Source organism: Pundamilia nyererei, unplaced genomic scaffold (assembly GCF_000239375.1).
Source record: "Pundamilia nyererei isolate P.nyererei 1_Seehausen unplaced genomic scaffold, PunNye1.0 scaffold00113, whole genome shotgun sequence".
NCBI classification, from domain to species: Eukaryota; Metazoa; Chordata; class Actinopteri; order Cichliformes; family Cichlidae; genus Pundamilia; species Pundamilia nyererei.
In genome coordinates, this window is record NW_005187514.1 from 2,085,714 (window position 1) to 2,112,015 (window position 26,302).

The following is a 26,302-nucleotide window of genomic DNA, read 5'->3' on the forward strand; positions in this document are numbered from 1 at the left end:
ATACACACACACACACACACACACACACACACACACACACACACACACACACACACACACACACACACATATTTGGTGCATATTATCTGATCTTTTAAAGCTCTTTGATGGACTGTGGGTAGCTTTTAAGGAGACACATTTCACAAATTATTTTATATTTATTATTTAAAATATTAATCAGGTTTGAAGTTGAACTTTGATTGATTCGTGAATAAACATAACTAAACTAAACCTGCTATCATAAGCGAAGTTGTACAATTGGTTTTGTGGATGCCATATATGGACAGGAACCGAATGGAATTAAAATATGCTAAATCAGCATGGCGTCGAAGACCAGCAAGTAAGGCAGGTTTTAATTTTTTTTTAATAATTATTAAATAACTACAATCTTGATCAGTTGGCATTATTGACGTTATGACAGTTACAGTGGAAAAGGTGATGACTGTCAGAACCTGAGATGGTTAAAATCCTTTTTTTCCCCACAAATCCACACGTACACACTAGAAAAGGAGCAGCATCACGTACTCCATCAGGTCAGCATATTTGTACTTTTGTTCTTCTCAAAGTATTCCCATTCACTGGTATTAGGACTTTTTTCTTCATACAATGGTGTGAATAATGTTCCGGTGATGTCAAGAGTTTAACTGCAGCCATTTCATGAGGGACGATCTGTCGGAGATCCTCCAAAGATCTGAGAGAAGTTTCTTATTCTTTCTAAAGAGAAAGAGACAAAGACTTAAATGTTTCACACAGTATTGCATGTACAACATTGCCTGTCTTCACACTGCCCAATATGCTTACAGTCTAAACACACTGTTCCCTCACACATAGCTGTGTACAATAAAATCCATATTCCTAACCTGCAAGCTGCACCTCAAACTCCTCTGTGCGTGATTATTGTGCATTGTTTGGCTTCGCTCAAACAGAGGACAAACATTTCATATAGGGAGGATTACTCTGACAGGCGTTGTGTGAGTGATATTTCATAATGTGAGAATTACTTTGGAGGAAGCTAAGCAACACTCAGCTCCCAGCAGGCTGTCTGTTACACAGCGAGGATAGTGGCGTTTTACAAATTTACAGAGACAGAAGACTGCTTTTGGAAAAATGTGCAATATGCTGATAATTTGCTTGCAAAAAACAAAAAGAAAAAACTTGGAATTGGTCATATTTCTACTTTTTAACTTGATTGTAGGCTAAATCTTTCTGATCTTGATCCTAAAAGAAAGTTCTCTGCATAAGCATTAAGGAACACAGTATTTTCAATTCCTTTCTGAAAGTGTCCAATAAAATTATCCAGTGGAAAATAGGACTGGACATATGACAAACTGTGACTAAGGCTTTTTCCCCCCCAGTTTCTTCAAATTTATGCACTGGCTATATATATTCTGCCATGGATTTGCTTGTAGGTTTCCCTGTCTTGATGAAGGGGACAAAGTCTGCACTGATTTTCCAAGAATATTGGTACATTTTCTGATTGAGATGTGGCAGCCCAAGTATAAAATCTAGCTCATTTGAGTGTTGAAGCTGAAGAAAACATTCAGTTTCATGTCTGTAGAGCTCCCTTGAGTTTTATTATTTCATGGCACACATTTCAACCCTAGTTTTCAGCTTCCAGGCTCTATTTTTTCATAAAACTCTGTATTGGAAGACTTACAGGATACTCAAACAAAATAGAATCACACTCACACAAAGTTAGAGGACGTAAAAAAAAATTACTTAAAAAAATAGCAGCAGAAGCTCAGGTTTTCTGCCTTTTAGTTCTTAACATAGTTGACACTCCAAAAACACTGGTTTCTAAAATTCCCATAATTCAACTTGGCAGTCTCACTTTACCCCTGCATGGGGAAAAAGCAAGGTTATTTAGCAACACTACAGGGGTGCCAATCATTTGAAAAAAATCAAAGCAGGCATAAATAGTGCCACAAGTGTACATCATCTGGGAACAAAAGGCTTATTTCCACAGTTTTTGGTCTCTTGTAAACCTTCACACACATATCTGTTACATGAATTGTACCTCTGGGATTTCACCACCCCACTGATAGCTGAACAAATTCAGGTTACTGCATTGTTTAAAGGTTGGGATGTGTCCATTCTGACTCTCCATGCTAATTTCTAAAGTAGGTTTTCAGCTGAAAAAAATTGAATCCTTTTAGAATCTACTCCAGAACTACAGCATACATTGATCCTCATACTATTAAACTGATCTCAATGTGTAATTTAAGTGGAATCATGCCTTTACGAAATGGTTAAATGTGAACGCGTACCTTCTAGCGTCGACCACTTTCTCCAGCTCTCTGGCTTTGTGAGCAGCAGTGAGCAGTACAGGATCTGGGATGTCAGCCAGTCGGGCAACGTTCAGACCATAGCTCCGCCCTGCAGCTCCTTCAGTTAACTGGTATAAGAAGGTAATGAACTCTGGCTGAACTTCTCCATCTGTTAGTGCACATCATATACACGTAATATATTACAATCTTAAAGTGTCAAGCATTTGCAAATGACCAAAGTTGAAATCATTCCAATCATTCGAAGCAAGAGGGAAACCAAAAATTAATGAAAACACTGAAAACTGTGTACATACCATCAGTGTCAGCAGAGATATCAGGTTCATTGAGCAAGAAAGCCATGTGGTAGTTAGACACATGTTCAGGATACACCCGCTCCAGCTCACACAGAGGAGGATAATGGGTTACAAACAGGGTTAGGGCTTTCACCTAAGAGAGAGAGTGAGATGGATAAGCAATAACATCCAGAAACATTGAGTACATGGCACCTCTGGAAACGTCTTCAGTCTTTTACACTTATTCTTTGTTAATGTTAAGGATCAGGATAAAAGCACAAACAGGGTCATCCATTTTCAAAAGCAACTGGTATACTGTGTGAGAAACTATTCAGTAAAAAACAGCAAGCTGCAGGTAGGGATGGCATCATTGCGCTTGAAGTAGAGGTCTGCATTCCCGCGACCAGATTACTTGCGGCGCGAGAATAAATTTCCAAATAAAATGCGGTAGCGGTCGGTAACTCTGGTGTAATTTGAACGGGAGCGCGCGGTCTGAAAATATAGCGTGCCCGACATTTTTTCGGAACAGCATATCTGTGATTTCCTCATTCTAATTGAGCACTGGTACAGCCAGTGCTCACGCCTGTTACATGCACTGAGCGCATGGATCAGTGCTTTTTGAGATATTTTTATAATTTTGAGATGTCGTTTATTGTTGTATTTATATATGCATATTTTCTTTTGTAGGAGAGACCTTGAATTCGACATTGGGACATTTTTTCGTAAACTGATAGTTTAAACAACCATTTAATTTCGCAGTGGCCAACTATTTTGTTCTTTTGTTTACAATTTTAAGTGACTTTTTGCACTGAGCGCATGGATCAGTGCTTTTTGAGATATTTTTATAATTTTGAGATGTCGTTTATTGTTGTATTTATATATGCATATTTTCTTTTGTAGGAGAGACCTTGAATTCGACATTGGGACATTTTTTCATTAAACTGATAATACAATCATTGCACAACCTGCAGTTTTATCTGTTATCTCTATTTTTTGGTGGTACCCCATTTAAATGTGAGATTTTGGAAACCAGATCTAAATTTAGCGGGAACGGTCGGGTCGGGTAGAAAATTATTCTAAGCGGGCAGCGGGTGAACAAAGACTGAATATACAGCGGGAGCGGTCGGGTGCGGTACAAAACCTTGCGGGAGCGGGCGGGAGCGGGACTAAAAAAACATTCCCGCGCAGACCTCTAGTACAAAACCTTGCGGGAGCGGGCGGGAGCGGGACTAAAAAAACATTCCCGCGCAGACCTCTAGCTTGAAGCTCTGCAGGCTCCCAGAAATGGTTGTCACTTTTGTTGCAGAAAATGTTCTTCATCTAGGTAAACTGCAACAAAAAAAAGTGAGCGCAGGCGATCCAGTGATAACATTATATGAGCCTCCAGCTGCCATGTCTGGCACGTTACTATTTACTGACAATGCAACTACCACATTCACACCTACTCAGAAGCTCTACATAATGCCTATATATTACAAAAAAAACATCTGACTGTGGTTTGCACAGAATGTATGCATGAACTCTAAAATAAAGGTGCAAAAGCTTTCTGTGTGCATGCTGCACTGAGCTCAGTAAAACCACAGCTACCTGATGACATCAACAGAACAAATTCTCCAACAATTCAAGGTGTTGTTGCTGGGACAGTCCACTCATAACTAGTATCTACTGAAGCTTCGAAAGTGCAAAAGTTAACTTTCAATTCTGATGTTGCAACAGCTTAAACAATCTCTGTCACACCTGCAGCCCACATGAAGAGTTCTGATTAGGATGACGTGATGCTTCCTCTGCTGCCAATAATAATATTTCCTAAACCCAAGCCATCACCTAGGTTTTGGCTCATTATTCCCAGCACCAATAATAATCCAAACCCAGCACACGTGGAGGCAAAAAGGCAAGCAATCAGAAAAGCAGTGTGTATGGTAAAGCCATCACAACAGCCCTGACCTGGAGAATGGCTGTACAGAAAAAAACAAGAATGATTCATTATTCAATAATTTTTATGTTATGGTAACATTTAGGGAAATCGTGTTATGTTATATTCATCATGGACGGATTTTTCCTGAGAGTTGGACAGAGATTACCCTTTGCTTAAGAAGGAGACCACCCACTTCTTCACTCCTTTCACACACATTTATCACTGTGGCACGACTGTAAAAGTGCCACATCATACCATTATCCTTAAACTTGGGAGCACATTGGAACTCAGACTGAGTCAGCTTCATTTTATCTGATTGAAGCTTGGATACAGTAAATTACCGCAACAAAGGAGGGAAATTGGACTTAAAAGGGCGAAAGGAATCTTGAAATCTTTATCAACATGTTTCAAAATGAGTTCAGTTTCCAGTTTATGGAATTTATCTTATGTGCTCCATCTATAAAACAATGGTAAAATAGTTATTTTTGCACAGAGACCATTAAGTATGGTATCCACTGGTTAATTAATGCTAGATCGTCAGTCTAGAGAGATAAGCGTTTTCATACCCACTGTGATGAAAATGGTCCTCCTAAAGACTAATGCACTTGTAAGGTACCCATTCGATTACTTTAAGATGGGCTGCAGATATTGAAAGGAAAGTGAAGGCTTGTGAAACAGGTGTCCAGAGGAAAGCTCTGATTAATAAGGCAGCTCTACTTGTAAACATCTAGACTTCTAGACTACAAAGCCTGTGAAGCTTTTCTTCCCCCCCCCCCCCCCCCAGGGCTGACCTTAAATACTACCATTCAAAAGCAATCAGAGTGAGCAAAAATCAGTGACTCAAGAAGAACCACAAACCATCAAATACACTCCATGTGGAATTTCTAGTGTGTTAAATCCCCTTGCCTAGAGTGTCAGTCTTGATTCTAACCTCTCCCAATTGATGGTGCCATTTCTATATTTGAGTTTACATTTTTAACATGCTAATATTGCTAACTGAGAGAAACAGAGTATACCCGAGGCTGCTGAGAATATCATTAATTTTGCAATCTCTGGACATGACTCAAAGTCATTTCCCTGGATGGAGAATTTAGGATGCATTTATTCTGAGCATGATGTGAAGATTTGTATTCAGTTTCATCAGAATTGTTAAATCACAAATGTGGTAATGAAGCTTAGTTAGGGGATCACTTAAGTCAGTAGGAATCCTAAATGTCTATAGAATTTGTGATAATCCATGTATTAGATCAGCTGTATTTACACCGAGGCTCCCAGTGGGTCATGAAATGAATATAAGGGGTCACCAGAAAATTACTTTGATAGGAAACAACGAATAACAAAAATGAGATCACATGCACATATGGATCACAGTTTAGGCTGACAACCACTGCGATCGAAGACAAAATATTAGAGGAGAAAATGGAAACTTGGAACTGCCAATGAGACCAGATGAAATTTAAGAACTGGAACTTTTGATGACCTTTAAGGCCTCTGCAATTCTTTTCTGGCATACTCACCAGTCTGTGTGCTGACATTTTTAACCACTTCAACAACAGCACTAATTTACCAATATCTGCATTTTGTTCTATCAAGTTTTTCTTAGTCTTTTGACTTAATAGTATATTTATCCATTTACTTACTTTTTTAATTTCTAAAAAAATGAGGAAAAATAATAGAAAGACAAAAAGGAAAAAGAAAAGAGATTAAGTAATACATACTGTGCACCAAATGGTAGGTATTACAACAAATGTTAAATTATGTAACACTGTGTTACTGCAACTAAGCCAAAGCAGCAGCTGAAAAACAAAGAACAGAGCATCAATATCAACTGTTCTTTGGCTTGGCATTACTTAAGTGCCTCTGTACCCCTGCAGTATGCTGAATCAATACAAACTATTGTGTAAACCCCCCACCACCACCCTCTCCTAGTCTGTTTACTTTTTCCCCTTTGTCTTAAGGATTCCCATTTTCAGTCACTTCAGGGTTTGTTTTTTTTTGCCTTTCACTGTAAATACCAAATTTAGGCGTTTTAGGCTCTGGAGAGATATTCAGCAAAGTGAAGACACGTCACTCCATCCTGTGATTCTTTAATCTCCGTCAATCCTGGGAGCTATCCAAAGGCTACACGGCTGAACTGTGGCATTAAGGTTAAGACATGAAAATCACAAAAAGCGAGTGGTGCATGCACTCACTCACCCAGCCTCTGTCAAATGCATGCACAAACATTTTACCTAGCGCTGCTCTCTCAAGACAGCCGCTGAAAGCTGTTAACGAAAATAAATGCATTTCCTTTTCCTGATTACTTTAACAACCCAATCATGTAAATGGAGAAGTGAGTGCAGAAGTACTGTGAAAACCTTTTCTCCCACTCGCTATAAACTGATTTGAAAACTGAAAATACATTAACGACTGATATAAAAACTGCTATAATTAACCACCAAGCCCAGTGATGACAGTAATGACAAGAATGTATGTACGATCTCTCGTGGTGGAGCAGGCCTAAATTTCACATCATCACAGTAGACAGGTTGCTGCGGGAGTCCAAGCGGGCTCCAGGATCAGCCCACTAACCGCTCGCTCTAGGAAAGGTCACATGTCAGTAGTAATACATCTGTCTAAAAGACATGTGCAGGGTCACTCCCACACTCCTCAAACAACACACGCAGTACAGTCTCGTTTTCAAAACATGTGGAGTACAGTGCAATAAAATGATGTCTAAACCAATTAAACATTTGAAAAAGACCAAATCTAAAATGTCGAATCCATGAAATTCGATTGTGTTTTGAGAAATATATGCTCATAGGCGAGAGTATTCCAGCTGCAAAGTTTTTCACATTGGTAGAACAAAAGCAAGGTTGCAGGATAGATTAGCGGACGAGCAAAATTAATTACCCCACGGCCAGCACCACCTGGATTTTCATAATGGTAGCCCTTCTACACTGCAAGCCAATGGAATTGACCACATTCCTCTTTCAATACAAAGAGGTAACAGACAAAGGAGTCTTAACCAAATGGAAGCTTTGCCGATTTCTAAACTACAGGCCACTAACTGATTTTACTTCTTATTTTATAAACTGAACTGTATTGTTAGAACCGTTATTTGCCTTTGACGATGGATTTATGGTTATATGTGGCTGGTGCAGCTTTGGATTGAATTGATTGAATGTTTATTGGTATCTTTTTGGCGTCTTGCATCTCCTCAAGTTATTCTGAAGACTCGTCATATAGGTGGCATTTTTCACTCTCAAAGTGGAAGCTTGCTATTGGTGGAAGTCCATATGTCGAAGGGCCTTATTGGTGGAATACCACTGGAAAAGATTAAGTGTGTTCATGGACTTTTGTTCATGAATGTTTTCTCTCTGATGAAGGCTTATATGCTGAAATGTGTTACTGTTTTCGATTTCATGCTAGAATTGCATTTCGAAAGAGGTGGGACAGATGAAAAAATAAAGTTGTGTAATGCTAAAAAAGAAAAAAAAAAGAAACACCCTCTCACAACTAATTAGGTTAATTGGCAACAAAGCAGTAACAAGACTAAGGGCATCTCGGAATTTTCCAGAATTAAAACTGGGGGCTTTTAGTCTGTGAAAGATAATGTGGGCAAATAGTTTAAAAACAAAATAGGAATAGCATAATGCCATCATTTTTCTGTCTTGCATAATATTAAAGAATCTGTGAAATCTCTGTAATTAAGGGGCCAGGACATAAACTAATACTGAGTAGCCATGATGTTTAGGCCCTCAGGCATGTAATGTAATGAAAAGAAATCACTGCATGGGTTCAGCAACATTTCTGAAAACTGCTGTCAGTGCCACTCCATCCTCAAATCCAAGTTAAAACTTCTAATAGCGCAATAATACTAATATTATTAATAATAAATGTAAAAAACCCCACAGAGACTGATGCAAAGCAGAAAACTGTTCTGTGGATGGAAGCTACATCCTTTGAGCTAAAGATGAGAGAGACACCATGTGCCACACAGTTGAAAAGCCAGCATCTGCGATGTTATAAGGGTGCATTAGTGCATAAGCAATCTGGACATCTATAAAGACAAATGATATATATATATATATATATAGTAGGAGAGAGAGAGAGAGAGAGAGAGAGAGAGAGAGAGAGAGAGAGGGTAGCAACATAAGCCGGTATTCACAAAGTGTCTTTGGAAGTTGAGGTCTTTCCTATTTTAGTGCCAAACCACATTCTGCTCATGCTACAACAGTAAAAGCAACAGTGATAAACTATCCTGCCTGCAGTCAGACCTGTCACCTGCTGAAAACATCTGGTTCATCAAAAATAAAAAAAAATGCAAAAATATACACCCCAAATTCTGTGCAGATTTAATATGCTTTAGGAGAGGATTTCGCTTGCAAAAGTTCAGGAGTTGTTCTCCTCAGTGCCTAAACACCTACAGAGTGCTGTTTAAAGAAGAAGTGATGCAACACAGTGGTAAACATGTTGTGAACGCTTCCCCACCGCTTCTGAGATGCTCTTTTTCATATCCAGTCATGGCATGATTCAGAGTATGTAGTCTTTGAAAGTGCTAATAAAACACATTCAAAATTATAAAAAAAAAATTTCTATATCAATGAAAATGTCTAAGTCGTAAGATTTGGTATGGTGCCCCGCTGTTTATGTTGTACTATTTTATATTAAATGCATTATTACAAATTCCAAAAATCATTGCAGTCTGCAATTTATTATTTACACCTGTTTAATGACACTGGACCAAAAAAAAAAACTGAGCATGACAGGAGGAGGTTGCAGTCTGGAAAATGATCTGATTAAGTGCTAATGGTTGCTAATTACCAGACCACCCCGGGGTGCACTGAAAGCTGAAGAAATCAGAGCTGAAACAATTAGTTAACTAATTAATTAGTCATTGATAAAGCTAATTCATTAAGAATTTTTCCCATTCTCTTCCGCTTATCCTTACCGGAGTCAGGATGGGGTTGTGAGAGTTTATCCCTGCTACCATTGGGCGATATATCAGGTTTTTAAAGAGTGAAAATCCAAAGTATTACCTGCAAGCAGTTACAAAAACAAATACTCCTTGAGGCTGAGAAAACGGACACTTAGCATTTCTCACTATCTTTGCTCATTTTTCTAGAATGCAAATGTTTTAAACCTTAAAAAACTTATAAGAAAAACAAAAAAGATATTTTGTTTATCAGTCTAGCAAAGTAAAATGAGCTGAAAACATAAGCCTGATGTAACATCATCAATTAAAGCTCACTTGTCATCTGTCGTGTTTCCATATTCCAGGCTTTTAGCATACAGCTGTTTGTTTACAGAACCAGGAGATTTTATACAGACCGCCACAGAGACAGACAAACAGACTAATAACCTGCCCTTTCCTAAAGATGATGATGATTGCCTGGTATTGAGTCACGTTGTTTCCTCCAGTATGTTTCTAAATCTGGTTTAAAGCTCCAAATTTGTCTCAGGTCCAGGTCTCTGCATCTGCACCTTGAAAGACTTATTAGAACTGTTTTATATTCATACCTTGTGCAAAACAAGAACATAAGCATGCTCCAAAGTGTGCTTCCAGCCAGTAATATGATCCGCTGGAAAAAGGCTAGAGGTGTCAACACTACTACTTCCAACTCTTTGTCTTGCTACTTCCCTCTATCCAATTAGACTCAAATGCAGTTCAAACTCAACACCCTTTGTATTCTCGGCTCACACAGGTAGCAAGGCTTTCGGTGAGGTGCTTGTGTGTGAGAGAGTGGAAGATTTTGTGAAAATATGCCGCTGGTGTGTAATTTGACGTCTTTTGTTTAAACAAAGACCGCTTTTTAGTAGTCAAGCGCTTTACTAGAGGTAAGGACTGCAGCAGTGAAGAAGAGTAGCATAAAGTTAAAGCCCCCCATACAACCATCTCTTGCCAATTTGCAACATCTTCACAGGAGGTAGTTAATTTGAAGGTAATTCAAAACATCCAAATGAATGGAAAGCAAGCTTCAACATTTTCAACAGGACATCAAAATTGTCTGTACAGTCACCAGGCAACACTGATAAAAGCCACTTTGAACATGTGGTCAGCTTGTTCTACTCTTCTCTTACTCATGAACAAGACTGGGAGATACCATTTCCATGACTTGACATGACCATATTTGGCACGCCTGAAATTTAGTTGGGCGTATAATGCCAATTCATCTAAACCCATTTACAAAGAACAGGGTGTCTTCCTCTTCTTGTTTAAAAGTCGTTATTAAGGCAGAAGGAAAAGGAAACACAGCCTACACAGTACTCGCACTTTTTTGGTAACACCTTCCTTTCGATACTATGGGTAGGGACGTGTGAATATTCAAATAGTAAAAAGTATTCGAGTACAAAACAGTAACAAAAAAACTTATTGGTAGAACGTTACTTACTTTTACTCACATTTTACAGAAAGGACATACAGTGCAGACTCATTTAAGTTTTAGACATATCTCAGCCTGAAAAGGATTCATTATTTTTCCCCCTCATCAATCTATACACACTACTGCACATTGACAAAGCAAAGAACATTTCGGTGGAGAATTTTATACTGTCAGGAAAAAGGTCTGAAATATCCTACTTGGCATTCACATCGTTTACTTAATACTCAAAGCACCTTTTACAGAAATGACGGCCTTAGATTTTCTTGGGCAAGATCTTTCAAGGTTGACACACCTTTTTACACGGTTTCTGCCATTCTTCTTGGCAGAATAATTCAAGTTTAACCAGGCTGGGTGGGAACAGGGTGTACAGTCATTTCCACGCATCTCCAGAGAAAATAATAGCCTAATCTGTTTAATATGAGTCAGATGAGGACAAAGTGGAAATGTTTGCCCATAATGCATAGAGCCACGTCTAGCAATAACCAAATACAGCTTATCAGCACAAACACCTCATGCCAACTGTCAAGAACTGTGTTTGAAGATAGATGAGTTGGGCTTGTTTTACAGCCACAGGACCCGAGCACCTTACAGGCTTTGAGCCAGCCATGAAGTTTTCTGTATATCAAAGTATTCTAGATTCAGATGTGAGGCCATCTGTCCAACTGCTAAAGCTCAGGCCAAATTGGGTCATGAAACAGGGCAATGATCCCAAGCATACCAGTGAATAAACACCATATGGCTAAAAAGAAACGAATCAAGGTGTTGCAATGGCCCAGGCAAAGTCCAGACCTCAGCACGACTGAAATGCCCTGGTAGGATCTTAAGGGCACGGAGCATAAACGAACAAAACTCAATGAACTGATGTAAAGAAGATCAAAAAAGTCTGGCACAATGATAAAATGACTGATTCAAGTTATTTCAGCTAATGGTGGTTCTACAAGCTACTAAATCATGGGATGTACTTAGTTTTCCAGTGTTTCTTTTCAGATGACTTTATGGCCAATTTAATATCACCATAACAAGTGAAGTAAATAAGTAAATGCTAAATATATGTTCTTAACAGACCTCAAAGTCTAAACTTCAGTCTTGTATCTAAGGACACTAGCGTTATAACACTTTTTGCATGGCAGAGTTTTAATCTAAACTGAGCTCCAAATCACAACATGGCACTTTTTTTAAGGTAAGGACTTTACATACCTTATGGACCTTAATACAGGAAAAAAACAACAACAATCAGACAACCTATATGAGCACTTAGCAATAGTGGGAAGGAAAAACTTCCTTTTAAGAGGAAGAAACTTTTAGCAGATTATATTCAGTCAGGACAGATCCTTGCTCTGAGGTAGTGTTTCACAATGCTGAAAACGATTTGTGACCCCTCATTAATGCCAGTAGTGTGTATGCATGTTGCGGGTGGTTTAACGAAATTAATTTTTCATCTGGAACATTTTCAGATGTCCCAAGAAGTAAAACGATTTAGTATTTTATTCAGAAAAGTTCACACTAATTTTATATACTCTTAATATCACAGTTTGTTTCTCATCTCTTTTGGTTTTTATCCTGAGATACTGTTCTTGGGTTCTGAACCACATGCTCGGAAGCCTGTTTCTATACAATATACACAAAAGAGTGACACTCTGAATGCAAGTCGTGCAGTCAAATAAGTCACAACTTGAAATTTTGAGAAAGTAATGGAATTACTGTGTACTGAGAGACAAGAGAACAGAATTTTATTCATGTGTATGAGTGAAGTGCAAGCATAGCGCAGGGCAGAGTGCTGTGGAGCACATTTGGGTCTTTGTAGGAGCTCTGTGCATCAGCATGAGCACATCAGACTATTTTACGCCCACATGAGTGATACAGTACATTGCACTGAAAATTTACTCATTAGTGTGCAGCCAAAAGTGAGCTTTTGCGAGTTCTACTTCTCCACAAAGCTGGACTTGCTTCTCTCTGCTATTATAGTGTAAAGTTACAACACAAGGGCAGTCACATGCAAACCGAGTAAGGAGCAATGTGCAGTGTTAAACTTTGTGAAGAGCCAAAAACAGGACATGCTGTTATTGTGATTAAGAGTCCACAACGGCTTAAGAAGAGGATGGACATCAACATGAAACCCAGAGATTTTGAGGAGAAGCAACCTCTAGTTTTAGAAGTCTTTTCCCTTCAGCTTACCAGTTTATTTTTCTCTTTCTGCATCAAGGCTGCCTCTATTATTGAGTGAAGTTATGAAACCCATCTACATTCTTAACCAGCTCTCAGGTGAATGTTGGGGACAGGAAAAGGTGTGTTACTATAACAACCAAGTCAAAGGAGGAGTTGTCTGACTTTTGACGTGAACAGCTGAGTCTGTTGAGGAGGGGGACGGAGCAGAGGAGGATGAGTAGGAGGTAGAGGAGTCGGCATGAAAGGCTCTGCATGTCTGCCTGTGCTAAAGAGGCCTTTTGCTGCAAAAGCTTAACTTCTTTTGTGCCCTTTTGTTTGCCTTTCCTTTAATAGCAAGGCTTTTCTAACAAATCAATGCTGTTATACAACAGGTAGTCAGAGAGCTCCCTTTCTTGTGCCATCAGCATCTCCCTGCTGCATTAGGTGCTACTTAAACATTTTCATTCTATGTTTTCCAGCAGAATTACATAACCCCAAGACTCTATCCGGGTTTCATTTTTTGCCAGTTCCACATCAATCTTTGGACAGAGTTTTTCAAAGATAAATGTTTATTCATCTATATTTGAACAAGGTTAACTCGATCCAATTTGAAGCATTTGGACTCGAATTTTGGAAAAACAGAAATAAATCAGAATCAAAACTCAGGCTCTCACAGGCTGCTTACAGTTTGTAAGCTTTGATTAGCACTAAGCAGAACTCCAGAAACCCATTGATAATATCTGTCACAGTGGAATAAAGTGGGAGCTGCACCCTGGGATTGAAGAGACCCAAATTCAGAATCTGTGGCTTGCGTAGTCCATTGACTGTCAGCTTAACATCTGGCGCTGTGGGTATCCACAACAGCCTGCAAAACAATGTGCCTCAAGTGTGAGATTAAATGCATGCTCCCTAAGGTCAACGTAGACCATCTGAGTTGATAAATCCTTTCTCTCCAGAGAAGCTGGAGCCTGGAGGGCACTAACACGCACAACCAACTGCTAAAAACACAAACCTCTGCAGTGTGTATGCTAAGTCTGTTAGTAGGGCTGGGCGATATGACCCAAAATTCATATCTCGATATTTTTTAGCTGGATGGCGATATAAGATATATATCTCGATATTTTTTTAAGCCATAAAGTAAGAACAAAAAGAGAGTTCTTAGTTAAAGCTGTGTCCCAGATGTCACACAGGCACTTTTATTAACATACAGCACAGATGTACATGAAAAATTACTCAAAAATAAATTATGAGCATTCATTAAATAATAATGCTCCATAAATAAAATAAAACAATGTTGTTTTTGTGCATAACAAAGAGCTCACAATTGGGCAGTCAAAATGTAAACTAAAAGACGCTGAGCGTAATAACAAAGACAGACAGATTTCACAGCAAAAAAAAGTTTTACTGCGTGACTGACAGCCTGGAGTTTGAAATCCGCTTCATAACCACGTACGTCTCTTACAGGTGCTATTTATGGTCCTTATACACACACAATATGGTAATATTACGTTGGAGCACAGTACGTATCACTCCGCGAGGCTCCTCGGTAGCCGCAATGCGCCGACAATCTATCAAGCGGTGCAGCTCCTTAGCTTACCAAAATCGTACTCAAACATTTTTGACAGATTGCTGAGCGCCGCGTACCACATAAAATCGGTTCGCGGCCATCAAGCACAACCAGAATTCATACATAAGGCGCGCTGTCAACTTTTGAGAGAATGAAAGGATTTTAGGCTATGCAGCCCGTAGGGACTAGCGCAGTTAGCTCGTTAGCATGGTTAGCTCGTTAACACGTTGACGCCGTCCAGCCCCACGCATGGGGCGATGCGCAGTAACTCGTTAACGGAGATTTGCCGTGTCCATCTTGTCGCTGCCTGCACGTGAAGCGATGGGGGAGGAGGGGGAGTTGTGTTCAGTGAAGGATAGAGGCGAGGCGGAGTAATGTTGCGTAGAGACAAAAGTAGACGAAAGAGAGGCTCCACAACTATAAGTATAACGTAACATAGACTATATCGATATAAAGGATATTGTCACATCTTATATCTCGTATAAAAATATATCGATATGTTTTAAAAACTCGATATATCGCCCAGCTCTATCTGTTAGCTTCTTGTAGTTTCTTTTAGTTTTTGTCTTTTTTGTGTGTTTTCTGCAAACTACAGAATTGCCTGTGTATCAGCTTCAGTGACTTTGGGCATTTTCTTATCACCAGCACTGTGATAAACTTATTTTCAACCAGTTTTGATTTTTGTGTTCATTGATTGAGAGCCATTTGTTTATCAAACATTTAGAAATACAACATAAATGGTAAGAAAGGTGACATACTCACTGTCTTATATTACTGCTATAACCACACTACTTTTGTTTGCTGCATACCCAAATTTGACATGGATGGCATTCTAAAAGGGGATAACGTGGTTTTCAGATAATTATTTGGTTTTGTTGCTATAGAAAATGTTTAATATGTAATATTTTTTACCCACGAGATAATTAACTTGGTCACTGTGCTATTTGGTGCCTGGTCAATGTGTCAGAAAAAAAACAGTATTCGCTTGCCGAAAGATCAGCAGAGAGTGCTTGCTTCTTTCTGCTAGAAAAAGGTTTCATAAGAGAGGAGCGTGCCAGCCCATAAACCAAAACTAAAATTTAAAACAGACTAAGAAGCCCCAGGGAGCTGCAGCATCGAATAATATCAGTGCTGGGTTGTTCTACAGCAACATCTTTCACATGACCTGAAACAATTTGGCCAACTCAGTTGACCCGTTTGACAAAATATCCAACATCAGAGGAGTAATTCCAAACTAAAATGGAATCAGAAAACATGGAGTAAGAACAAAGGAAGCCTGATTTCTTTCTTTAGTCTGTTATACGACGGAAAATACTGCGAGCGTAAACAGCTGAGAAGACAAACAGCTGTGTCCAAACTGATGCCACAACCTCAAGCACTCAGCCTGTGTCAAGCAGTCATAATGATTTTTTTCTGTGCTGACAATAACGATCCATTAATTCAGCAAAAACTTGAAAATTACAGATACTGTGACTTTATTTGACTTGGCAATTTCAGTTAACAATAACACAACCCCCATCCCCCTCAAAGTGCCGCTCATCTGTCCTGCCAAAATAAAGATACGCAACACTGTGCAACATCCCGAGGGCTCCTGACTGCGCCAGTTCACATAATCCCAGCAGAGCACACACACATGCGCACGGGCAGTCTCTCATCCAAACACTCATTCCAGGTATTCAGAGGTGAAACAGCACGTATCTGCTGCCCCGTCTACCCTCTTTAGCGAACCATTGCGTGTGAGCCCCTCTTCTCCTGCCTTTGGCTAAAATTAGACTTTTCTAACTTCTGTCCACGCCAGTTTAATGAACGCTGACAGGAGGTGAGAGCAGATTTGGCCACAATTATGTCCAAGCACAACGGTGGACAATGGACAGCGTATCATCAGCTTTAATTATGTCAGCATTTTAGGATGCTGCACTGCAACATAAGTCATGAAGCAGTCCTCCATGTGCCTCCTCTCATTTCTTTTTCCATTATGTCCTCCTGTCTATTAGGATAGCAGCAGCAAGTCCAAAATACCCTGGCATGCTGCGCAATATATAAATAAAAACATAACGTAATGACTTACTAATTATTTAGACACCATATTTTCAGCCTTGTCTCTTGCATACTGAGATTTCTCCAGATTCTTTAGACATTACCTAATGGAGGTGCAACCCTAATGTCTGATGACATCAGACGTTTTATGGTTTTTAAGCCTGTGTGATACACATGGGAGTAGCACTGGTGAATTTACAGCAACAAGTGGGCATAATGTGTCTGACTCCTACTCGCTCTGCCCAAGCAGAGCCCCTAAATAAACCAAACAGAATATTGGGTGAGTTTGAAACAGAAGTTGATGTTTGTTCGTTGCCCAAATTTGAGGTCTGTAGTGAAATTGCAGTGGGCACAGTGCAAGGGAGTGATCTAAAAATAAAAGCTCAAAGCTGGCCAATAAGATGACCCTGAAGAGAAATCCAGAAGGATTTTAGATAAGGTTTACGATTTTAGAGACATGCTCCAACAAATATTTGATCCATGTATTTATAATAAATAAATTATAAATGTATCTGTAGAATTTACACTTAAATGATTTGCAAATAACCGTTTCCTGTCAAGACTTTTATACATTGAACTTGATATGGAAACATGGTAGCAGTCTTAGTCCTTTCTGCTGGATTATCTCACTCTAAAACAAACACTCAAGGATGTCTGCAGCACCATCAAGTATATGCAATCAAATAATTGTATGCAAACAAATTGAGACACACACACACACCTTTACCAAAGGCCTTTATGATTAAGTAGGCTGGTATCAAGATCCCACAATGTTTGTGGATTTATGAAAAGGATTAATTGGCACATGTTTAAAGATATCTCTATGGTTACCAAGCCCAGGTAGCCTGCCTATGCTTTTTTACTGATTGCTCTTCTAATTTTCATTTCCACATTCATTAATTTAATTGTTTTATTTAAATGCCATCGTTGTAGTGCTTACATTGCACACACTTACATCTTTGATGAAATATTCCAGGGTGGCATAGGCGATGGCAATTCCATCATGGGTGCTTGTGCCCCGTCCCAATTCATCAAGGATGACCAATGACTGCTTGGTCGCACGGGAAATTATGTCTGAGGCCTCTGTCAGCTCTTCCATGAATGTACTGCGGCCTTTGTAGATGTTGTCTGAAGCTCCCATCCTGATCAATCAGAAAAGGGGAAAAAAGACAGAAAATAAGTCAACCATAAAGTGAAACACGATATTTTTGTCTTTTGAGCATTTCAGTTTCAATCACAGAGTCAAACATTTTTGTGGTACGACATCGCAGACTACACAATAAATTACTGGTTAAATGCCAGGGACTCCCGGCCAACCAAAACCAAATAAAAAATTACATGTTTACTTGCGGAAACTTTGTGGTGATAGCATTGCATTATAGTGACTGACAGTTTGACAGTCATGTGGAAACTAAATACACCTTTACCGTTTCCATAGGAGTTAAGAGGATAATTAAGAGCACTGTGCTGCTAATCAAAAGTACTCAAAGTAATCATCACTGACCACCTCTGTGAAAGCACAAGTTTTGGCAGTTTTTGCATGATGCCATTTAGCAAAAACCAAACACCACACATCAAAACTGACTCAAACAATTCAAAGCAGAGCAGCAAAGGTGCCACAATGGTCCAGTCAAAATCCAGACTTCAGTTCAATGGAAATGCTGTAGCGGGACCTTAAAACCACTAAGTGTAAATGAATGATGTCAATGAAGTGAAGCAACATTGTAAAAAAAAAAGAAAAAAAGAGTGGACCAAATTACTCCACGATGATGTAAGACACCGATAAAGAAAGTGATTACCTGTTTAAGCTAAAGGTGGGATGTTCTTAGTTTTTCCATAGGACTGCATAGTGTACTGTGAACCTTTTTTTTTAAAACTTTTGGCCGTTTTCTCATTTCCCATTGGGTCACCACAGTGGATGGCTGCACATGTTTGATCTGGCACTAACTTTTCCCCTTCCTGATGTAATGCTCCCATTTATCCAGGCTTGGGATTAGCACTGGGAGTACACTAGCTTGTGATGTGAAATGCCCAAGTAAGCACTGTGAGCCTCCAAATGTTAATGATTTTTTTTTTAAATTATTATTGAGTCAGCCTGCTAACAAATAATTAATAAAAACATGTCTTTTTCAGGTAAGCTATGGACTTAACCATATGTTGAGGTCATGGAAGAAAGCATTAAAAGACAGATGTGTTTAAAAACAGAAAACAAAAGACTCAAACTCAAGTTGCAATAATAAAAAACCAAAAAAAAACTACTGATGCCACTAATGCAATCCACAATTATGGACTGCAAACTGCTGTTGTTCTTCCAGAAATCCCACAAACACCCACAAACAAACAAAGAATCTGCCATTTTTCTCACAGTGAACCTGCTCCTACACAGTCTTATTCTAGGAGAAACATTTCTGCACTCAAAAAAAGAACAAGAGATTGAAATGATGGGTGTGAAAAATGCAGGAGAACAACAGTGGGGGGCTCCTTTTCTGAAATTGAACAGAAGAAGAAAGAAATCAAACCGTTTTAAGACGTGGCTGATGGTGTAAAGGATTTAAATGAATTCTTTAATCTCATTTATTCACACATTATGGCCACACAGATATTAAAACTAACTCTAAGGTTTGCTTCAACATTACTCACATTTAAACGAGTCATAATCAACTCTTATCATTGTTAAAAGCATTTAGTGGACGGGCTGCTGCACCTATAAAAGATTAAAGACTATAATAACACACTTTTTAATATCTCTGTGACAGTCACTTCTCCTGTTTTCTGAAGAGGGGAAAAAGGTTGCATCCATCAGCATGAGAAGAGATGACCAGTATGACCAGTATGACCACTTAGAAACAAGAAACAGTCATTTCAGCAAACCTGACAGAAAAAAGTACAAACATTTGAAATCACAATACCAAAATGTTCTTGTTATATTACAACAATTTATTAGAAAAGACTGAAGAATACATCAGTGACGCGAACTCAGCATGCAACAAGACCACCTATATTTCCACAATAATAGAAACGTACTGATTGGAAATGCTATGACAACGTGTTGAATTCTTCACAAGCTACAAGGCCAATTTGAGAGCTCTTGCTTTCACACAGACTGACAGACAGATCATTGACTCATCTGATAGAAACTCGACTCCAGCTGGATCACAGATGCCACATCTCTCTGGCAGTCGGTGTTTCTCACCACTAAATCTGTCTCTTCCTGTTCTGCTCTGTGTCTATGAATGAAACTCCAACAAGAGCATCTAACACCTGTGTTGCCATGGTTACACCACGCACCCTGTGGATGAGAGGTGTGGCAGACATGTTGCTGCATTTTATTAGCCAGTTTATTAGATCCCAAGTGATGAATTAAATGTCCATTATCATCACAGCTAGCCTGAGACTGGCACATATGTTTCCCCATGTACAGCATTATGAAAACCATTTTTAAAGGAATATAATGAATTAAAAAGATGCTTGAGGTATATCGGGTGTTCGTTACAGAAAAGTAGGACTCTGACTATGTTACTTGCAATATTCTCACTATTGTCATATAACTAAATTGCTGGCAGTGCAGTCTGTATTGCAAGACTGGTTGCTCAGAGACACATGGTGCTGTACCGATAACGTCCTTCCAATTACTTTGGTCACCAGGAAGTTACTGCGGTCAGTTGTAGTTTGCATGGAAGACACAAATTTGTCTGCAAACGATTCACCAAGCAATAGTGAATCTGTGAGAAGTGGGAAGTAGAAGTTAAAGAAGTCCATAAGTTGCAAGAGGAAAAAAACCTTGAAGGGGAGACTGACCTAACTTAATTCAGGTATTTTTTATAGGCAGAATGCCACAACTTTTTGATCACAACTATGTTAAAACAAAAACTGGCAGAACATCAATATCCTAACTTTTCCCCCAAAATCCACTAACAGATAGGCTCTAAAATAAAGGTTGTATCTGCATGCATGATTAAAACTCAGAGGAAATGACACCAGATGTATAATGCATAGGGCAGAGCAGTTTACACACTCACTCTGTCCACAGATGAACACAGCAACACTCCACCAGCTGGGTGTCCTGCTGGTCTGATTGAGTCCTCCTTTCTAGCCAAACACACTGATCCTGGAAATAGACTCCATTTATTTTCACCTCACACCTTTCAAGTAAACATGTTGAGCTAGATTCAAGTGTTTTTCTGACACTCGTGGATCAGTCTTTAGTTAAGATTTCTTTCAAAAAAAAAAAAAAATAAAACCATCCCATATTTTAAAAGAAGCAGTGAAGCATTATCAGCATGTGTAGTTTTCCAGGAAGAAAATGAAAGCCCAAGTGTATTTTGCATGACTATTACAATCTTCTATTATACAACTTAAAAAAAAAAAAAAAAAGTTTGCTAAAAGGGAAAAAGTCCATATATTTTATTCGATTTCTTCTTAACAAAGCTGAGGGGGGGGGTGACTGTTCTGTCTGTGGGGAGGATTTTGCTGCCATTATTTTTGTTCCCTTGTAGCAACGTTTCTCAAAATTGGAGTATTAGTAATCCCAGCAGTAATCCTACAAATGCATGTGGTAGTTGGTTTTTTTAATGTTATTTTAAAAAATTATCAGAATGTCTGAATACTTCCTGACAAACACAAATCAAGAACATTGATATGTGATTGAATTCTAGCAGCAGTACCAATGAAAGCAGGGAAAGAAATGACTCACATATTTGTTTGAGCCTTCCTTTCCTACGACTGATCAAAAAACAGATAGGAACAAATGACAATGAAAATGACAAACATCTAAATTTTAAATGCAACTTATTAGGAGGATTCACTTTGCAACAACATGATTATCTTTCTGTCACTGCATGATGATTGGCTGCCCCTTGAAAACAGAGGATTTGAATAGTGGGTGAATGAGGCTTTTCACAGCCAGAAGTGTGTGTCTGACATAATCATTTAATGACGATAACTCCTCGCTGACATATTCTTACCCGGAGAAATTCTTGGGTTACTTTTTCAGTATGCTTTGGGTCATTATCATTTGCACTGGGAAGCTCTGCCCCAACAATTTTGTAGCATTGGACTGAATCTGAGCAGAAAGTACAGTCCTGTGCATTTTAGAATTCATCCTGCTACTTCTTATCAGCAGTCACATCATATATAAACACTAGTGACACAGGCCTACTGTCAGCCACACATGCCCATGCCATAACATTAACTCCATCATGCCTGACAGATGATGTGATACGATTTTGGATCATGATGCGTTTCTGTTTTTTATGCTTTCCTCATAATTCAGAAATAAGTTTATTGTAGTTTGATTTGATCAAAGATTTGATGTTTTCTAGTCTATTCTGGTCTTTGGTGGTTTGTACCTTTCTGCCAAGTATTTACATTACCTGAATGCACTCCCTTTTCATTATAATGCACCAGACAGAAGTTTTGGCAAATCTTAAAGTTTTTGCATCGCTCTAATAAGTTTATATTGGTGTTTCACCCAAAGGATTGCCTTCCTCACTTGAATAAACATCAGCTCATCAATTATTGAGGAGTCCACTGAAAAGCTGCAAAATTTATGTTCAACACTTGGAATCCAATAAATATCTTTTTTTTTCATGGAATAATGAAGGAATAAACTTCAGGTGTCCATCAAAATGCTTGTCAATCAATCATTAAATTGCTTTTGAGCCCCTGAAAAAGGTGGACTGTGTATAAAAATGGCTGAAATTCAGTTTGCGACTGAAACAGTTGATGCAACTTTTTTTCTTTTTTTTTTAAATCTCCTTGGATTAAACCTAAAGACCTACACTTCAATCATTCCTTGTTTGTCTGATTTAAAATCCACTGTGATGGTGTACAGGGGCAAAACTACAAGGACAAATGTGTCATCGTTGAAGAACTAACTGCATATGTGGACTTCAGAAGACGCAGCCACTCTGTGTAAGCCAATGGCATCCCCGCAAGGAAAAAAATATATAACAACACATGTTTTTAATCAATTTTTTTTTTTTTAAAAAAACCCTGATATAAGTATCTTAACGCTTAATATTTTGTAAATTATTTCAGGTTATTCTCAGTGTTCGCCTTACTATCCTGCTACATTTCTGCAAAATTTAATCCTGTGTGATTTAAACCTTCCAGGTTTTATAGAAAACAAAAGGCCTAACCAGCTCTGTATACCGCCTACAAGATGGCACAGACTCTCTGACACTGCAGCACTATTAAAAACTCATAGGAACAGATGAGTCGATGCAGGATACAGCATCTTTCCACAGGATCAACATGTGTACACCCACAAAGGTGCTGATGTTGCACAGCAAAACACTCTGTGCCGTTTGTCAGGCCTTGTGAGGATGATATCCACATTTCTGGACCCAAAAAAGAAAAATGCAAAAAAGCTGCGCTTTCAGAAGGGAGGGGAGCGTAAGAAAGACTTGTGTAAAGCACGGTATAATCACTGCTAGGAGTCCATGGTCGATTAAAGGTCTTTTCAAAATACAGTTTTACATTCAGCTTCCTCTTGCTGTTTCCATAACAACCATGAAGGGATGGATGAATGTGCTCTATAACCTTCAGGACTAAAAACCAACAAGAAAACACACACAGCAGCTGCATACACGAATACACACACATGCATCTGCCAGCCACTTGGAAACAAATGCGCGCGCACACACACGCAGACAGACACACACTCCAGGCTGCTAAAGTCGCTCTACCAAAGTCTGCAAAATAACAAAAACACACACAGATTTAGTGGAGTGGGCAGAAAAATTCAAACAAGACTCTTGTGAGGCAGCACACAGCTTTAAAGCAGTATCCCGATTATTCTCCTTCTCCTCATTGATAATCAATCACCCCGATCAGTTCAGACAGGATATCCCATTAGACACCTACGCACCATCTCATTATCCCCAACCCACAAGTCTGCTTATGTCACTCAAGTAAAACTTTCAAGCTCTGCTCTTGCCTGGCTCGCTTTCACACTCATAAATGCATAATATCTCTCACACGCACAAAAGATGAAGCAATTCCCAGTGCTGCACCTATTATGCTTGACACAGGAGTGGGAATTGATTGAGTATTTATTATAAGACAGATTCTCCTCAGCAACTTCAACTCTCTGACAGAGAGGCCGAGTAGTCCAATTAGAAACTGATAGGACGACAGAGGTTACATAGGAGGTGAGGAGAGGATGGATTATACAATGTGGGTGCGCTTTCACTGTGGACCTTAATTAGCTCTTAGTTGTATTGTTTGAATCAGGGAGAGTATATTAACCTCCAACCCTGATCAAATACCTCACTAAACACCAGAGGCACACACGGTCAAACACATGCACAGCTCTGTACTAATTTATTATATATAGACCTTCACTGGCTCTTCTAAAGCTGACGTTAACTGACCTTTGTTTAAAAGTCTTATATCCGTAAACAAGCATCATATGTAACCCAAAACTCGGGCTTTCCCATTTCAGCCCTAAAAATATTTGTTGTGCCTTTCAAATGGGCCCATTATACTTTTCCTTATTTTTTTGTCATATACATTACAATGTATTATAGAGGTAGATGCTAATATTAAACATACTATGAGCTTGACTGATACACCGACACACCCAATATATCAACAGATAAGCCGTTTGTCAAGATTTTGGCGGGTTTTTAACAACCGATAAGTTCTACATTTCAAAAAGTAAAGAAGAGATGGCAGAAACACCCTTCAAGCATGTTATGAGTGCTGCTGTTACAAAGTTTGTCCACCAGAGGGCACTTCACAGTTGGCAACAATGTCACAAATGTCACAAAGGCCCAGTATACGAGACATAACGATTATTTCTAACTCTAAAAAATTGGCTTTTATTGGTTTTGTTCATTTGTTGTTGTTTTTTTTAAGTAAAATGCAAGCCAGTATATAGTTTTAAAAAATTAACTGTAATGATTAAAAAATCTGTAGCATGATTACTGCTGTAAAAGTGCAGACACCATGTTATGCATGCAAGTTCGTTCATAGAGCTGCTCACATGGAAAAAAAGTTGAATTGTTACAAAGTCTAGGTTGATCACAGAATATTGCCACAGAACATAAAATATACTGGAGGTGTCCTTTGGTACCCCTCGGCCTCCTACTTAATACATGTATTGTATCACTTTGTTCTTGAGTCATCAGATTCGCAAGATTTTCAGAAAATTTGACCTCACTTGACCCTGAGGCTGAGGTTGTTAAGATTCGAAAACGCCCAAGATTTGTAGTTGATACAATTGTGACAACAATTTGAAAGCCCTTTGTCGCTTTGTTCTAGAGTTATTGCATTCACAAACTTTGGTGTCCACGTTGTGCACTTGCCATCAGCCTTTTACAGTTGAGGGCTAATAAAATTTATGGTGCACAAGGTATCTAAAAAACAAAAATAAAACTGGTGTTCTCGAAAGCCATGCAAAGGGTCATCAGAGGGCATTAATCAAACGGCCATCTGTTTTGTTTTTAGTTCATGGAATGGCAACCTGTACATAAACCACCAGGTGTATCAGTTCAGGTCCTTTTGTCCATTCACCAAATCCATCGCTGTGATAACTGTAAACCCAGGAAATGATAACTAAACTGTCCGCTTACTGATGTAATGACCAGTCAAAATCACCTTGTTAGGCTAATGTGAAACCTAAAACCCCCAGACTGCTTCTCCCAAGGATATAATTAAGAGTGCACATCCACACACACACATGCACACTTGCTGTCTCTGGCACCCGCTGGGTTAATACTTAAGAACATGCTTAAAGCCGCAAAAAAGACAATTAGACACATCTGCAAGCCATTAGGTCTAATCACATAGCGCAGCACAGGCAGAATAACGCAGGCTGCGATTTGGCCTCTATTTCATTTAAACATGTAGTCAGGACTAAATATTAGACGCACAGCTCACTGCTACTTTCCTCATAATAAGAATAATCACAGCACAAAAAAAAAAGGTCTCCAACAAAACCTTATTGCCGAGAGTTTCTACTATACACCGCTGATGGAACAATAGACCCGGCATTGTCATACAACTGTAGTTCATCTGTTCCCCCCTTACACACTTCCTCCTGTGCAGTGAGGAACAAAAAAAAAGGATTAGAAGGGATAAGTGTGATTGTCTGGCCTATGAATAAACTTGACTGTTTCACAGACAATGAAGGTGACACACAGTAGCTCACACGCTTTTAGGGTAACAGTTCGATTTATTTTTTATTTTTCTTGTCAAGTCGTCTCCACAGTAACCTCTACCTGTTTGGTTTAATTGTACTAACAAAGCGTTCAGAAGTGAAACTGTCCTCAGTGAGAGCTTTCAGGATCATTGTCCTAATCTCACTGTCAACAGAGGCAAAGCAAGAACAACCCATTCAAAAAAAACACCGCCCTGTAATAGTCTTGTGTGATTTTATATAGCAGACTTGGTATTACACATGTATATTTACTAACCCGCTTTAATGTGCCAGTCTATACGGTTTTTCCATCTTTAACACGCTTACGAGGAAAACAAACGTTGATCCACTGATGTCACTGAGATACTGCTTAAAAAACAAAAAAATCAAGCTGTGTTCATTTTCCTTCAAAGCTGAATCAAATGATCGCTTTTATACTTATATTATACTCTTGCGCCTTTGACTTGTCTGTAACGTCAGACTCCCAAAATGTGGAAAAAACTAAGACTTTCAGCTCCCTTTACTTAGTACCAAGTTGTCAGATTGCAGCTACCTTTAAATTGGCTCA

The 26,302-nt window shown here is 38.9% G+C and overlaps 1 protein-coding gene across 1 annotated transcript in view; it reads right to left on the minus strand.

The window, feature by feature from the left end:
• Positions 1-163: 163 nt before the first annotated feature.
• Positions 164-26,302, minus strand: part of msh3 (mutS homolog 3 (E. coli)) — a 52,952-nt gene continuing 26,813 nt past the window's right edge. The window contains exons 18-21 of the mRNA XM_013913055.1: positions 17,545-17,731; positions 2,582-2,714; positions 2,268-2,436; positions 164-714 (exon numbers count right to left, since the gene is read on the minus strand). Coding sequence (XP_013768509.1) covers positions 633-714; positions 2,268-2,436; positions 2,582-2,714; positions 17,545-17,731 — 571 coding nt within the window. The 3' untranslated portion in view covers positions 164-632. The remainder of the gene's footprint in view (positions 715-2,267; positions 2,437-2,581; positions 2,715-17,544; positions 17,732-26,302) is intronic.